This window comes from Balaenoptera ricei, chromosome 6 (genome assembly GCF_028023285.1).
Source record: "Balaenoptera ricei isolate mBalRic1 chromosome 6, mBalRic1.hap2, whole genome shotgun sequence".
Taxonomy (NCBI): domain Eukaryota; kingdom Metazoa; phylum Chordata; class Mammalia; order Artiodactyla; family Balaenopteridae; genus Balaenoptera; species Balaenoptera ricei.
Genome location: NC_082644.1, coordinates 100,389,041 through 100,406,897, shown reverse-complemented (window position 1 = coordinate 100,406,897; position 17,857 = coordinate 100,389,041). Strand labels below are relative to the sequence as shown.

General features: G+C 37.1%; 1 protein-coding gene across 1 annotated transcript in view; it reads right to left on the bottom strand.

Moving 5' to 3' along the window:
• Nucleotides 1-1,579: 1,579 nt before the first annotated feature.
• MUSK (muscle associated receptor tyrosine kinase) overlaps nucleotides 1,580-17,857 on the bottom strand; it is a 91,985-nt gene continuing 75,707 nt past the window's right edge. Inside the window, exons 11-17 of the mRNA XM_059926537.1 lie at nucleotides 14,245-14,508; nucleotides 10,120-10,295; nucleotides 9,424-9,447; nucleotides 5,588-5,789; nucleotides 4,886-5,077; nucleotides 3,569-3,717; nucleotides 1,580-2,362 (exon numbers count right to left, since the gene is read on the bottom strand). Coding sequence (XP_059782520.1) covers nucleotides 1,680-2,362; nucleotides 3,569-3,717; nucleotides 4,886-5,077; nucleotides 5,588-5,789; nucleotides 9,424-9,447; nucleotides 10,120-10,295; nucleotides 14,245-14,508 — 1,690 coding nt within the window. The 3' untranslated portion in view covers nucleotides 1,580-1,679. The remainder of the gene's footprint in view (nucleotides 2,363-3,568; nucleotides 3,718-4,885; nucleotides 5,078-5,587; nucleotides 5,790-9,423; nucleotides 9,448-10,119; nucleotides 10,296-14,244; nucleotides 14,509-17,857) is intronic.

Sequence of the window (17,857 nt, the reverse complement as noted above, 5' to 3'; positions counted from 1 at the left end):
GTGAAGGAGAGGGACAAGTCTGTGTTTTTGTCTTGGTTGCCTGGAATGACTATGAACAAGAAAATGGCAGGTTTTCCAGCAAAGATGAAAAAGTTTTTGCATGCAGGTGCATTTGGAGATTTTAGGTGGAGCCTTCCAGAAGCAGTTGAAAATCTACTTTCAAGAATTCAGACCATTTCTCCATTGCCCTAACTACCAATTAGGTTGAATGAAAGTAAGCTGATATAGGGTAGACTGCTATTTTCTCTTCCCTATTTATTTGCTTTTTGGGAGAATTTGGGTTCATACTATATCAGGAGAGACTCATATCATCCATGTTGGCCTCAGATAAAGCTATATTGTGTGGGCACCACTGAGAAATCTTGTGCACCAAGAATCTGACTTCCAGAAGGTTTTTTTTTTCTTTGTAAGAATCATAAGATGTAACAAGATAGGTGAATAGTCATGCAGAAAGTTGATAAGCAGCCCTACATTAATTCTACTGCCTATCAAATTGGTTTCTAGAAGGAAAAAAATGTCAGAATTCACAAACATCAGGTTTGAAATAACTCAGAGCCACAAGAGCACCTTGTAAAATCCCATATTATAAACTATGCTTTATAAAGAGATTTAATAGACTGTGGCAATAAAATTAATGAATGACCACTTTAAAATGTGTGGCTTCAAAAGCAAGTGCAGAAGAAAATGGTAATACTTTGCAAAAGGTATATACATAATAGTCCACAATGTTATTTAGAAAGTTATTATTTCTGCCAGGGTGTTTGTTGTATGGATGAAATAAAAAGAAAAAATAGCTAAATAACCAAAAAAGAACTGAGTTCTGAAAAAAGGAAGAAACAAAGAGAAGAGCAAAGAAAAAGTACCAAGAAAACTTCCAAAGAAAAAGGTAAATTAATTAGCCACAAAAGATTCTTTGCAGAAAAGAAAATGTAGGAATAAAATAAGCAGATTAAATTCATGACAAGTGCACACAAAGGAAAAACTTCTAAAGAAGAAATACAAAGACAGAAAAAGGGAACTTATTTCTTATCACAATAAGAATATAGCCTTGCTGATTTATCATTTTATTCCTTGGAAACCTTCTATCAATAAAGTAAGCCGCAACTCTGCAGAATACAAACAAATATAAAAGTGTGCGTTAAACTCAAGAAAGATATTGAATAAAAAACCAACACCCGTCTTTGGGTGAGGAGACGATAAATGGTTTTTCCTTCTTTGTAGTTTTCTGTGCTTGAGCTAAACTTCTTACAGGAAGATATGCTACTTTCCTAATGGACGGGAATGAACTCTATTAAAAATGGAGCTCTCAACTGCATTTCGTATCAAAATTTAATACAGCAGAGTCTTACTCTGCTGCCAGCTAATTCAGGAACGGAACAGGATGACATTCTTTCCTGTACAGTATGTAATACAAACTTTCCCCATGAGGAAGAGTAGTTCTCGCCAATTATCTGACATTTTTCCCCCCCTGCCTTTCCCATCACCCACTTTCCACCCACCCCAGGAGTTCTGCCCCGTCTTTTTTTTTTTTTTTTTTTTTTTTGAGAAACAAACAGCATGGTACCCATGCCTGCTACTATTATTTCCTATCTGGGTCTCCTTGGGCCTCTGGTGTTGGACTCCCCTGGCTCCTAGAGTCCGAGAGGAGACTGTAGAGTTCTACCTGCCCATCTTCGATCTCAGACACCCACACTCCCCTCTGCCCGCTCGCACATGCGTTCCAGGATTCGGTGGATGCTGGTGAAACTGGGCCTGTCTGCAGGCAGCTCGCTCCAACACAGACGCATCAGATTGTACAGTTCCAGGGGGCAGTTCTCTGGGCAGGAGAGGACGTTGCCGTCTCGCACGTAGTAGATGACCTCCTCGTGGGCCATCCCGTAGTAGGGCTGCAGGCCGTAGGAGAAGATCTCCCACAGGACCACCCCGTAGGCCCACACATCAGACTCCGTGGTATAGCGGTTGTAGAAGATGGACTCCGGGGGCATCCAACGGATGGGGATGGCGTCGTTTTCGTTGGCTTTGTAGTAGTCAGCTGAGTAGATGTTTCTAGAGAGGCCAAAGTCGGCGATTTTCACCACCATGTTCTCACCCACAAGGCAGTTCCTGGTGGCCAAATCCCGGTGGACAAACTTGCGTTCGGAGAGGTAGGCCATGCCGGCGGCCACCTGCCTGGCGATGCACAGCTGCTCGGCACAGGAAAGGGGCGGCGGGCAGGGGCTGGAGGCCTGCGCCCCGCGGGTCAGGTCGCTGGGACTGAGGCTGCGTCCGGGGTGAGGAGACATGCTGCGGAGGAACTCATTGAGGTCCCCGTAGGCCATGTATTCAAAGAGCAGACACAGCGGCTTCCCCACCGCACACACGCCTAGAACCAAAACAAGGCCTCCTGTTAGAGGTTGCGCTTCCAAAGTGACACGCTGGAAAAAATTGTCCGAAAGCAAATGACCAGATCAGAAAATGTGGTGCCTTGGTTTTCTGTTGAGGGCATCATAGTAGAACTCTGACCCCCTTTCTTTGTGTAAACATCTCCTATTTATCTTTTAAGATTCAACTGATTTATCACTCCTCATGGGGTGCTTCAGCTCCTGACCTTTCCAGGATCAGGTTTAACTTCCGTCATTCTTTATCCTTAATCCTGCATCCTATCTACCTGCCTGTTATAATCATCCATTTAGCTGAGGTTTCTTCCCAACATTTTAGCCCTTTAAACTAGAGATTATATCTTAAGTCTTCTTTAAATTCCACACACCTACCGTGTGTCTGGCGAGCAAGTACTCCATAAATATTGGGTGAATGAATTTATGAATGGATGTTTGCTTTGAGTATGTAATGCAGTTGCTCTGTTTTTCTGCTTCCTTTCTGAAGAAGGATGATAAGGAAGCTGTTGTATGAAATTTGGAAAGGAGCACAAAAACAATCCAAGATCTTAGATGAAGAATTCAGGTTACTGCAGTAAAACATTTAGGTAAATTTACAATGTTCATTCCAGAAAGAAACAAAATGTTAACATAAAGAGTCTTAGATTTAGTGCCAGGAAGACATTTGTTAATTTAAAAATCTTGCTGTATTTGAGAGGGAAATGGACAACTTGAAATATTAGATCAGATGGTCACAATTTCATATCAGCATAAAAATAGATCATTAGCTCTATTTTTTTTTCAGGCAAAAGTTAGAAGTCTGTTCAAAAAGGAAGAGAAACGAGAATACTATTATCTTGGCTTGTTTATTTTGCTGTTAGTTTTTAATTCCAGGGACTTTAGCAATCTGTATATTTATATGTACTATATAAATTCAATTAAAAATTAAAAAATTAAATACAAAATTGGTAAAAGAATTAATGAAGTGAGAAAATATTTCTCTGAGAAGTTTTTTTAAAACTTCAGTGTTTTGAATTTAGGCGATGTAATGAAATAGTCTACTCCCTAGTGCAGAATATATTCTATGGGGAGGAACAGAGGCATCTCTCTGATCAAGGAATGAAAGAAAAGATGTAAGTGAAGTATGAAGGAGAAGAAACTTGGCAAGCCTCTGTTTTCTGATGCAATACATTTCTTCACTTATATTTTCATACCTAAGAGTTTCACAATGTTAGGATTGTCAAATTCTGCCATGAGGGCTGCCTCCCTCTGAAAGTCTGCTTGCATATCTGCTGAGGCTTCTTCTTTGAGCATCTTCACTGCCACCATTGTGAAAGGTTCATAGGGAAGTAAGCCTGGAGCCCTGAGAGATAAGTTTATTTAGCAAGAAATCAAAGATCAGGAAGATTACACATAGTCACATGATAACTACCCAGGCTTATACACATCCCACACTCATGCAGCCTTTCCCAGAGCCACAGAACCAAGGTAAGATGCCAATGGCAGGTCACACTTAAAACTCCTTGACTCCAATGAATAAAAATCACTGGGGTTATTTTCAACATAGACTGTTTGAGAAATGCATTATTTATTAATAACAGAAAACCAAAAGTGCCCAAGTCCAATGGGATTATCATTACCATCCTAACCCCTTAATCTCTGGCCAGAATATAAATTCCTAGAAGGCAGGGACCATGACTTATTCATCTTTATATCCCCAAAGAGCCTAAAAGGGTGCCTTGCATAGTTTTTGGTTCCCAATAAGTATTTGTGTGAGATTTTCATTAATCATGTAACCTCCATACCAGGGCCACTATGAGTAGAAGTAAGGTTGTATCCTGCCCAAGAACAAGAGGCCAAAGTAACAATTGGTGATTAAAACCAAGTCCACACTCTGTGGCCCAGCTGTGTGTCTGTGGAGCTACATCCGTGCAGAGAGGGTATTTTATTCCAACTCACACAAAGACATTAACTGGGCTAGCACTGGCCCTAATACACACTCGTTTTTTTGAGCTCATTGTTGGCTGACATTTTTGCATAATTTTTTTTCCTTTTTCTGTCTTGCCATTCTGTGAACATCTATTTAATATCCATACATGTCAGGCTTTGAGTTCTTAAACTGAAACACTATTTCGAAGTAAACATTAAGTGAAGTGGAGACTATAGCAATTGAAAATGGAAGAGATTTTAGAAATATTTACTAAAAGCAATGTGAGAAATGATTATTTAAAATGTACAACGAAATTCTCTTCTGAAAAGAAAATATGATTAAACTTTGCTAATTTCTTATCATCGGAACACTTTATAAAGATTCTCTCCATATACACAACCCTATTTTCTAGCAGAGGGGGAAAAGTATCAAGATTCAAAGTACAGTACTCAATAAAAATAAGGCGAATGATGTGAAGAAGGAACTAATTTGATAATAACTATTATACATATTACATAGAATCAAGTTAATGTCTGGTAACTTTTCAGACACAATGTATTTCAGTTGGTAGGTTTTTTTTTTTTAATGTGGGCAACTTTACCTTGCTTGAAAGACCCTTCCAAATGCTCCCTCTCCGATATCTCTCACATATTCAATGTTATTCCTGGGATACTCCAGGCTGAGCAATTTGGGATTCAAAAGAAGTGGCATCCTCTGGTACATGGGGTTGGGATGAAGTCTGTCTAGCAAGAGCTCAGAAGGAAGAGTAGTGAGGGTTACAGCCGCTGATTCTCTGCAGGTAAGACAGGTAAGATCAATAATGAGCTGAGGACCAGGTGAGAGCTTTGCACTCAGACTTAGGTTCTAAAGAGACATGGTGTTTAGGAGGAAACAAATTATACTAAGTTCACCAAAGATCCTTCCATTTTAGAGCAACGAAGAATTTGGTTTGGAGCCTAAAGGTACATTCTTTTTTTCAGAAATTTTGTCACTATCCAATCTGGTAGTGGCAGTGGGGCTGAGGGGGCTGATAGGGAGCAGGAAAGGCCATATTCTTCCAAATTGTGGTTTAGATTCTATCTGCTGTGAAAAACTAACCTTAGGACATGTGATCCTATGCAACAAGTCATTGACATTTTTAAAGATCGTGGTGGGGCTGCTTACCGTTAAAGCAAGGCAACGGCTGTCAGAAAGGAAGTGGCAGTGTTATATATACCCCTCCTCCCATCTCCAGCTTCAATACCAAATACGTAAAGGTTTTAAAAATGATACTACATGTTATTCACTTAAACTAGAATCTCACCTTTTCTTATTTTTCCATTGTTTTCGTCTTCGGCAGCAATAAAGAGTGGTTATGGTAAGAAGCACGAATATGGCAAAGCTGGACATGATGGAGATTATTACAGTCATGGAGTATGTAGGTGAGACAGAGAAGGAGGATGAGGAGGAGGAAGGCACATTTGGAATGTCCACACTCGGCTTTGAGGACATCATTGGTGGGAATGCTGTAAGTCAACAACAGATTTTCACTCATTCTTAAACTTTTAAGCAGCAACTCTTGTATTCAGGCAATCAGGAAACTAAATTTAAGACTATGTTTTAATGTATCAGGTTCTCCCTGGTTATATATCTGTACAGCGCAATTGTAAGAATCCAGTGAAGTCTAGTTGTAAGTAAATCCAGCTTACAGAATCATAGAATTTTAAAGATGAGACTCAGAGAAAGGAAATACTTTTTCCAAGACAAATGCAAATCCTGGGCTAGTGTCTTTACACTCATCATAGTTTTTATGACCTGACAACAATCATGGATATTGTTAAGTTATTAAATAAAATATTTTTATGAAATTGAAGTCAGGATTGTCTAAAGCTGAGGTTTTATACATATGTATTGTTGATTTACAAACAGAATTAAATGGAAGAACATGGAAAATGGAAATAGTAGGACAGAAATGAGAAAGTTAGTTCATCTAACAATTGAACTCCTGTCAACTTCCTATTAAAAAGGTCAATGCAATATACAAATAAGTTAAAATCTGTATTACCGCTGGAAACCAAAAGATGTCATACTAATGTCCCTCTGTAGGGTGTAACGTCCATTGTGTATCTATTAAAACAACATTATGAATTATATTTTAAATCCTTTTAGTTGACTGAGTAAAGACAAAAACATGGATACAGAATATTTTAATAATATAATCAACAAGAATGTCTTAATAGTGAAGAATGAACTTTGTACCCTAAAAAGACAGAATAAACCTTATTTTCAAATATTTGTGGGATACTGACAGACACGGTCTTTTCTGTCAGGTCACAAAGATGAATCTCAGTAAACTTCAAAGGAAGAAATTATGCAGATCTATTCTTTGACCAAAATGCAATTAATAATAGATTAAATAAAATCCAATAAGGCATTAAAAAAAGAAACATTTTAATAACCTTTCAGTCAAAGAGTAGAAAGTAGCCATAGTTACAGATGACAAAATAACTTCCTAACAGTGTTGATGAGATTTGGCCAAAGATGTGTTCAGTGATAAACTCATAGCATTATCTTCTTCCATTAGATAAAAAGAATGAAGTGAATGAACTAGATATTTAAAACTTTGGAAAAGAAACAAAATCTACAGAAAACAAAGGAAAACAGGTGATATAGTGACAGCCATGTACAAGCAGAAATTAATAAGTTAGAATACACATAACACAAATGATAGAATTTAAAAATAGGTCAATAGTTTGTCTTATATTTACAAAGTAGTCTAATCAGTGACATTTTAATTTTAAAATGAAAAGAAAGGCACAAACATACAAAATTAGGAATGATAAAGTCATTTTAACAATAGACTCAAAGGTCAATAAAAATGAAATAATATATAACTATGGAGTTACATTTTTAAAATCTTAAGGAAAATGGTAGGAGCACATTAATTACCAAATTTGAAGAATTAGAAAATCTGAAACTAGCCATAACCAGGAAATTTAAGTCATTATAGAATTATGGTTACAGTCTTTCAGTCTTGGAAGAGATACAATTTTCACAGTTTTATAATATATTCCAGTAAGAGAAAAATCTTTCAGATTGTTTTAGCAAGTTATTATAATAGTAATATCACAACCTGACAGTGTTAGCACAAAAGAAAAGTGCAGATTATAGAGCATAGATTTAAAAGATCCTAAATGAAATATTAGAAATTGACTGCAATATAGTAAAAAAAATGATTTCTTAGAAGGAACTATATTATTATAACACATCACAGAGTCAAAGGAAAACTTTCATTGCAGTGGATGCCTGAAGCCATTTGAAATAGGACACTTGTAAAAGCAGAGATTATAAGGGATGCCTACGTATGACTTCTTAGTCTAGGCATGGAAGCAGTGATTATGCCCTGAGCACCAGTGGCTAAGCAAGTGGTTTTGAAGCCTGTGGAGACCAAGTTTGGTCACCCCTGTGACTCAAGCAGGCACCTGTAACTAGAAGAATATTAGCACAGCAGTAAAACATTCGTGCAGGACCAATGACAGCATTTCTCATCAAGCATCACAGCAGTGGTGGATGTAACAGACTTCCCAGGCTCCGCTGTGATGGTTTGAAAGCTGCTCTGACTTTCTGTGAACTGAGTCATTCGAAGATTTAAAAAATCAATCCAAGATGAGTGGGGAGGGGGGCTTAAAATGGAGAGCTAAACTTAATGCTAATATGAAAGTAGGAGCAATCATTAAAAGACAGGGAGAAGGGAAGCAAGAAGGAAATATCCAAAAGATAAACTAATGATTAAAAAAAATCTTCCATCACCCTTCAAAGGGAACTGGTAATATCCTTTAGAGTTTACTCAGAATTCAAGAGACTCTCCAAGAAATATTTGAGGGCTTTACACACTCCCACAGAATATGAGACAGTCTACCTAATAAGGATGACTTCTCTATTCAATGACTGACCTACCTGAAGAGCTAAAGCCAATTTCTTTGATAATTGTATTTAACTAGGGGAACATATTTTTAGACATTCCTCACCATATGGTCAGATGAAACGATCAGTTTATGACATCTGGAGTTCATTTTCTTACATATAACAAAGATTTCATAAAATGATTTAGCTAATCTATGCTGCTCACAAGTCCTTATAATCAGTGTAGAAGGCAGAAATCTGGATGCTTTTGTGTGTCTTATTTCTGTCTAATCTAGGATTGAAGGTCAGCACCTTTCATACAGTAAACTCTCAATGAACGCTTGACTGGATGAATGAGTAAACAATCAAAGGATAACAAACATCACAGTCATCAATTAAAAGTCCAATCAAAGTTAACTTTGGTTGCTTCTGTGACAAAGAATTGAAACATTTCTTTTTCATTCTTTCAAGTTGGGAATGACAATTTGACAGGTTTCCAGAATAATAGATTTTTAGGGTTTTCCAAAGCTGTTCTTGTTTCCTAGCTCTGAGTGATTCAGTTGTGACCAGTAGCATTCTTTCTTTCAATATTTTAAGTCTTAGTCGTTTAAGTAAGCTGGTAAAATCAAGTCCTGGCATTTAGCCAAGTGCAGAAACAATTAGGCCTGGAATATCTAGCCCAAGAAATGAATATGATTTGAGCCTTGAACATGAAAATCAAAGGAAGTTAGTCGACATGAAAAAAATTTCTAATTTCATTCTGAAGATTTCTGCATTCTGGTAGGCTTAACGTACCATCTGATACACGTTAGTTTCTAGGACACCCCTTTTCAAGCAACCTTCTTGAATTCTTTCCTAGAGATTTTGAGATGACCCTTTTAAAACCATTTGATTTGACCCTGTAAACTTTATACTATTGGATGATACAAAAATCATGAATGCAAAATCAAAAGGTGATATTTTAAATTGGCTTATTTTATAGCCATAGAAGGGATAAAGCAACTTAGTAACCTTGAGGTAGGAGATGGGATTTGTATCATTCACTAAATATGGTGCTCTCCATGGCCTAATTAGTAGCTATAAACTGGGATCTCCAATGATCTTCCTTCATATTCTACCCTGGGTGAGTATAGTGAAAAGACTTTGAGAGGGACCGTACATCCTGTTCTGGACATCATGAAATATGGGTGTAAATACGCATGCATGAATCCAGTTACATACACATAACGTTTCAAGGGCACAAACAAAATTACTTACTTGTTAGGTTTTCTTTTTTATAATCTGAAGGGGAAAGGATAAAAATTTGTTTTAAGTGAGCATCCAGATAACTCCTGTGTTCTGTGAGAGAGTGCTAAGAAATGCAAGTTCTCTTTCAGCTTTTTAATATAAAATGGGAAAACATTCTTCGCATTCGAATGCGAAAGGATTGCATCTTTGAAATTAAAACAGCTGTTAGGGCTCACCACATAGTTCCTTACAAACGAAGTTCATTAAAGCAACATGCAGCCATTCAGCTTTGTTTTATGAGATCAGCATTTGCAAACATATGGCTTATTTTTGCCTGCTGAAAAATCTGCTTCCTTGGCTAAGAAAGAGGACTTTATGCCTTTATTCCACTCCTCTGACAAAATATGAACTGTTTCTTGGCCATTTCTCTGCACATTCCATAAAATGTTATGAGCTCTCATAAGATCTGCTTATGAAGTAAGGTAAGATCTCAAGCAGCAGCGAAAAGTGCTCTTTAATTTCTTTTAGAACAAATGGAATAAATCCTTATGCTAACCGGTGCAATTAGGATAGCAATAGGATTCTGTTATGAGGTATGGAAGGAAGGCAGAACTCAAAAAAAAATTGGAAATGCCTAGGAATGTTAGGAGATTTAAATTCACACCTCAGTTTCCTCAAAATAGTAAATTTCTCTGAACCTCCAAAGTCTCGAGAGAACTCTGTTACCTAAATATGGCAGTCTGGTACAGGCCATGGGGTCCCAGTGCATGCTGGGGAGTTTGTTGCAGTCCGGCATGGAGAGCAGATGTATCCCAGATCTGTGGAGTCCCCTGGGGGTCTCTTCTTCCACCGCTAGCCATTCTTGTGCACAGAAGAGCTCCTTTACTGCCAGGCAGTATTCTCTAAAATAATTTAGGGAGAACAAAATTTGATGAATCATAGCACGTTGAAGCCAAATTGGTGGCGGATCCTAAATCCCATATTTTCAAAACATCATCATAGTACACTGTTTGTTCTTGCAAAAGTGTTTTTGTAAAGATCTTTTTATTGTAAATAATGTGAGAAGTTATGAAATATATAGTATATTATCCCTTGTGATGAAATGCTGTCTTGTTTTGTTTTTAAAACATCACTAATGCTACTGGGGAAAAGAACTTTCAAGTTCAAAAGGTAATGGATTAGGAATCCCAGATATGTTTTCTCTTAACTTCATATTAAAGTAACTACAAAGGTACAGAAACAAGGTACGCAGAGCTTTAAAAGATCATTGTCAAACAGTTTCCAACCTGGGAGGTTTTTCTGTAATCTCGGGGCTAATGGGCAGGGCCTGAGGAACACAGTCTGTGTCTCTGTGTGCTTTGTTCCCTAAAACAGAATAGCATCACCTTCCTGAAAGGTTATAGGAGGGCTTGGGAGTCCTTACCCAGCCCTACCCTTGGAGAAGCTGAGTCCTATCCCATTGCTGTGTGTGCTTTCATCTGAGAAAGCTAGAGTAAGGTCTGTGTGAATACGAAGCTGCAATGTTCATCTCTATGTTGTACTGAGTGAAAAGGCTGAAGAAAGATTAGGTAGACTAGTTGGACTAATTAGAATTTTGTGGATTAATATTTGTTCAAGCTTATCTTACAGGATATAGGATAGACTACATAGGAAAAATCAAGTTAGTTCCAAATTAAGATATTTGGGATTCATAATAAGAGGAAATTAAAGATAATTAAAGAAATTAAGGATAATAATAGTAATATCATTCATTAAATATATGAAGTATAAAAGAGGAGGAAATTTTGTGTGAGTGTGTACATTCGTGTGTATGTGTAGTTATATATACATGTATATATATTTTTACTACTCATGCCTACACTCCTGCTTTCCCAGGCAACCACTTGCCAATATGGACCAACTGAGCATGTGCAGAATGAAAGGGCTGTGCATACTAATGTGATGGGATATAATGGGAGTCATGAGTACAACAGTGGAATGTAGATTCTTAAAATGTCTGCAAAGGAAGAGGGAACAATGGGGCTTTCAGGCTTCTGAGACGCTGAAGAACTGGAGAAACATTGTTTGGCTTGCTTCTTCTTATGCCTGGTCCCATCCTTGGGTCATATAAGCAAATCTTTCTGCATTCAGATGTTACAGTTAAACTGTGCAAAAGCAATATGGGACATATGAAAGAACTTTTTAGCCCACATTATGTGGAGAAAGCAAATACCTGGGAAAATTGTTTTTTATTATACATGGAAAGACACGTTAGAGAATTTAAAAAATTGTTTTGTTTTCATTGACATGCACTGAAGCATGGCCTCTACAGAAGAGTTTTTCACGGGGAAAAAAAAAATCAAGATGAAATGCAAAATAGAGTGAAAACTAGGTTAAGTTAAACATGGTAGTGACTGAAGAAAATAAAGACCACAAAGAAGTGAAAACAACTTTGTTTCACGGAAACAAGTGAAATCTTCATTGAGAAAGAAATGGCACGGCAAGATATTGAACAAATAATAGGGGAAAACTTTAGAAGTTCTAACTGAATGCAGAAAGAAAGATGAAAATAGTGAGTAAGGAGATAACTGAGAGGGAGAAGCAAGCAAGAAATTCAAAGTACAAATAACAATGTTTCCCAGCAAGAAACTAGAGCACATAAAAAAATAGAAAAATATTCAGAGATATACTATAAGAAAACATTCTTAAAATAAAAAGGACATAAGTCTGATGATGAAGTCATATTATCCATTCTTTTTATATTACTTATAGGAAAGAAAATAATGAAATCTACTCCCAAGTCTTTTTAAATGTCTAATTTTTTAAACAATTATTGATTATACATAAGAAAAAAGAAAACCTTAATGAAGTATAAAAATGTGAAAATTTCTAGACTATATTTTTCAACCCCAATGTGAATAAATTGTTTACAAGGATTAAAAAAGTAGAAACAATTTTCAGATTAAAAAAAATACTCAGGGACTTCCCTGGTGGCGCAGTGGTTAAGAATCTGTCTGCCAATGCAGGGGACACAGGTTCGAGCCCTGGTCGAGCAAGATCCCACATGCTGCGGAGCAACTAAGCCCGTGCGCCACAACTACTGAGCCCGCATGCCACAACTACTGAAGCCTTTGTGCCTAGAGCCCATGCTCCACAACAAGAGAAGCCACCGCAATGAGAAGCCTGCGCACCACAACGAAGAGTAGCCCCCGCTCGCCACAACTAGAGAAAGCCTGCGCACAGCAACAAAGACCCAACACAGCCAAAAATAAATAAATAAATTAATTAATTTTAAAAAATACTTGTTTAAATAACAGGTGGAATTAAGAAAAAAATTTAAGTACACTACAAATGGCTCACAGATTTAAGAGTTAATTAACTATGCTATTCTAATAAATTTGAAATCTCAGTGAATGGGATTTTTTTCTAAAAAAACAAAAAAGTTAAATTATTTTCAATCTTGAGAAAGAACATCTGTGGCCTATGCATGTAAACTGATCTAGGGCATAAATGTTGGGAAATTACTCAATAAATTTATTTTGTGCTAGCATATGAAGATACAATTCAATTTTAATGCTCATTGTTCCTCAAAAGATACTTAGATGTCATGTCTGATGAAAATATAATCTTAAGTGAAGAAACAACAAATTATATTAGTCTTAAGTAATTTAAAAAAAATTTTTTTTGATGTGGACCATTTTTAAAGTTTTTATTGAATTTGTTACAATGTTGCTTGTGTTTTATGTTCTGGTTTTTTGGCCACGAGGCATGTGGGATCTTAGCTCCCTGACCAGGGATCGAACCCGCACCCCCTGCGTTGGAAGGCGAAGTCTTAACCACTGGACTGCCAGGGAAGTCCCTATATTAGTCTTAAAATGTCTCCAAACCCTCAAAATCTGCAGTAAGTTGAAGAATGGAGCACTCTATTTTAATGACCTCTGTAGTCCTTTTATACTAAATAGAATGCCTTAAAACTATTTCAATATTTAAATAGTTCCTGGTTTTATCAAAACAGTTGGAAATGCGCTGTGTTGGTAGTCTTCATGTGTTTTCTTGAAAAGCAAACAGTATCCATCCAGTTTCTAATATATACCCTGGGTACAATTTATCCTTTAATCCTCTCAGCTCTATTGCAGACGAGGAAACTGAAGTTTAGCTGAGGTCATATGTCAGTGCATCTAGAAAGCAGTACAAAACAGTATTTGAACTTTGTTCCATTTAGCTCAAAAGCTACATTGATTCCTGTCTTTTCTACACAAGAAGTAAATAAAGGCAAAGATAATTCTATTGAAAGTCGGTTTATAAATTTCAGTGTTTAAAGAGTAGGGGGTTTTAAAGAAATATCTGTTTTATAACTGTTTCTACTCCTTCCACCCCCCATGACACAAGAGTGTCAGTACTTAAATTAGAATATTGGGTGGAATGTATTTTAATATTCTGACATGCTCACCAAGATCTCATATTTATTGGCAAATAATGCTGAAATACTTGATATGTAGTCTTTATTTTCTCTATCTTGGCTTACTAATGAGGTCCATATTAGTTTGGGATTTTGTTTTTTACTTCCTAGAAAGCAGGGATGTTTATGAATATGATAATGTGAACAATGACAATAACAAATATAATAGAAATATACAAATATAATAGAATATTATACCTTTTATGACATTTTCTAACTTAGAGCCCTTGTATAATAGGGTTTCACCAGTGATTCACATGGTAGGAATTTTGTCCAATTAATTACCTTATATTTTGGACAAAAGCCAGCTTTTGCCTTTACTCTTACACATAACAACTTCCTCTTTTGAAAACTTTTCCTGTTGGCAGACAGACAAACAGAATTTCCCCATTTATTTATTTCGTAAATTTTACCTGCAAATGGGTGTAGGAGTAGGTGCCACCCCAGGGTTACATTCTTGGAAGATGTGGTTACACAGTAAAGCTTCAGCAGCCGGCCGGCAGAATGGGCTCACTGCTTTCAGTTCATTCCAGGCAGTGTGGACCAGTAGTTCTTGGGCCTCCTCAGGGTCTGCGTAGGAGTTGTTGAAGAAAACAAGAGCATCTTTTGCCAGGACAGCATTACACACCTCCCCTCTGTACTGGGCGCAGTAGCCTTTGTTATCTTTCTGTGGTTTACTGAAAGAAGCAGTGAACAACATTTCTGATCACATGCTATTTTTTAGCATTCCATCTGCCTTTTTGTTTGTTTTCCATTTCCACATCTGCATCACAGAAATAGAAGATTGCACCAGGAAATTGGTTGAAACGTTCCATCTGAATATTGTCTTCATTACCAGCAGCAATTATATTACCTCTAGCTACTCCAGAGGGCTATGAAGAGGATCAAATGTGATAATGGATGTGGAAAGCTTTGGAAACACTCAAGGCCAGAATGGATGGGAGAATTTTTATTGTTTCCATCATAAATAAAATTTGACTCCACATTTGTTACATATAAGCACACATAGCAAATAAATACATCTAAAAAATATATTCATCATCATGATTAACAAGTGACTGAACGTAGTAATTGCTCTGATCCAAAGAGCTTGCAGCTTGATGAACATAGTTTATTTAAACGTTATGATAGTTAAGGATTTGAATTTTGTGGCACATCTTCCAAAATCAGATCCTCTCACTCACACATCTTCCCAGCATTCCATTAAAGAATAAGAAGAAAGCCACACAGGGAGGAGAAAGCATTGGCTATGGCTCTCAGAGGAGCTAAGTAGCATCTTCACTTTTGCTATTTTCTCACCACATGTCTTGGGGAGAGTCATCTGGTCTCTGACAATGTCCTAATCTGTAAAGTGATGTAAGTAATTATCCTGAACCCAGGTTATTGTGTGTTCATTGGTAATATAAGTGTTAGCATAGTAATAAGATTAAAAGCTTGTCTGCTATAACAATTGAAGAGGACAATAAGAAAAATGGAAAACGCAGCTGGTAGTCCCTCCACATATCCACTGCTTCCTTAATGCAATGCTGGGAATTATAATAACTCGTATACTCACCTGACAGATATTTATTGAGCACTTATTATGTGCAGGCACTGTAATGGTCTCAATATATCCTTATGCCTTCCATCAGATATCTCATTAACAATGACAGCAAATTCAAGTTGCACTCTCATTTAGATTTGTACATCTGTTGGAATTTAGCATTTCATTATCTTTATATAAAGGATTTCAAGGAAAGAAAATTAAACAAATTGGAATTTGTGGGGATTAAGTTGCTAACAGACCCCATTTGAATTTGAAAAGTTGATTAGAAACATCATTGACTGGTCTTTGAAGCAAATCTATTAAATGAGATACAACTCATTCAGGTAAAACAATGAACTTCTGTGAAATACTATATTTTAAAATGATGTTTTGTAACATAGAATCATTCTCTAATTCATACTAGCATTCTACTAATTAGTCAACATGAATTTTATTGCATTACCTGTAATTCATTGGGGATTTTTTAAATGAAGGCCTTGAATAAGAAAATGCAAAACTCCCATGAAAACTTGGGCCCTATTGGGTTGAGAAAACACCCAGAGAAATAGCTCATGACTCAACCTCTGAGGGAACTCAGGGTATGCTGACACTAAGAAAGTTCTAGAGAAGCAAGGATACTGTGCTTTAAGAAACTGAATAATAATACCTAACAATTAGAAATACCCCAAACTGGCTTACAAAATGGTCACACATATTGATAATCCTTCCATAAAAAGAGAGGATGGATAAGAGCAGGTGTGACTCTTTTCACTTAGAAGAAAACTATAGGGACTTCCCTGGTGGCGCAGTGGTTAAGAATCCACCTGCCAGTGCAGGGGACACGGGTTCAAGCCCTGGTCCGGGAAGATCCCACATGCCGTGGAGCAACTAAGCCCGTGCACCACAACTACTGAGCCTGTGCTCTAGAACCCGTGAGCCACAACTACTGAGCCTGTGTGCCACAACTACTGAAGCCCATATGCCCAGAGCCCATGCTCTGCAACGAGAGAAGCCACTGCAATGAGAAGCTCGTGCACCGCAACAAAGAGTAGCCCCCGCTCGCCGCAACTAGAGAAAGCCCGTGCAGCAACGAAGACCCAACACAGCCAAATATAAATAATAAATAAATAAATTTATAAAAAACTATATCATGTAAAAGTTGAATATTTCTCCTAGTGTCTCTGAGCTGAGAATTATTCATCCATGTTGCACGGTCATGTGTTAACTACTGCATGACACTTCTTTATTTTTCCATGAATATTTTTAATTTAAAAAATTCATGATTTTTTTCTTTAATTACATAAGCAAAAAACATTTAAAAGAAAACACTGGAAACTAAGAAAACTTACACAAAAGAAAAAATGAAAATAGCCTCAGAGATAAGGATTATTAATAATTAATTAAGAACCAATTCTTTTTTTCTGAATTTCTGCTGCTTCTCTTTTAAAAAGCCCTGGAAAAATCTTTAGAACGACCTCAATGTGAATTAATAGTATGGAGTCCTCACTGATTTTTGAACATTAGCTATATAATGCAAAAGAAAAAAAAAGAAAAAAGAAAAAGCAGAATACGTTTTGAATAGAAATGAGAAGATCTTGGTTTCAATTTTGATTTGTCTTCCTACCAGCTTGAAGATAACTAGCCTGTGAAAAGCCTTTGCATGCTGGGAAAAACCATACAGATACAAAGTATATGGTTCTTATTAATTTTCTATGTCTCTGTGATGTTCTGGGAGCATTAAAGACTTAGCTTTGGTAGTACATCTTTGCTTGGATTAGCCCCACAAGGTAAGGGATATATAGGACCAAATATATATATACAGGAATAGAGTGAGTGGTTTAAAAATACATAGGGAGGACACATGTGCTGAACAGTGTGCGAATGAAAGATGGCATGTCTTCTGCGGGTGGCCTGTATTTTAATTTCCCTTTTACTATATATATATATATACACACACACACATACATACATAAAGAGACTGCCCAGTCACAGTTTCAGTCAGAGTTGGAACAATTTCCTCCCCTGTTCTGCTGACTTAGAAACCTCAAATTTTATGCAGTGATCAAATTTCAGAGGCAAGATATGGAGGCCAATGGGGCCATTTTTTCCCTCATCCTTCTAAGCCTATCACTTAAAAAATTTCTTTTAAGGAGGTCACGGCAAAACCCAGGGAACAAGATGAATGCAAAAAATTTCCATTGGTGTCTTTTGTCTTGTGCAAGTGATGGGTGCCCTTTCTGTCCAGCTGAAGTCGTATTTCTCCACATGCAGATCTTGGGACTGTGGATGGAGTAACAGCAGAGGCAGCTGGTCCTGTTGCTCCTGTGAACAGTGGGGCAGAGGTCACAGGGATGTGTTCGCAGAATGCTGGTTGTTTTGGAATGATCCGCTGGACTACCTCCAAAAATTCTGGTTAATCTTGCACATGCAGCCAGTCCCTCTCTTGTCTCCTGACAGACTGAACCTGGCTGACCTCTCTTTCTGAACAGTTTCTCTTTTTG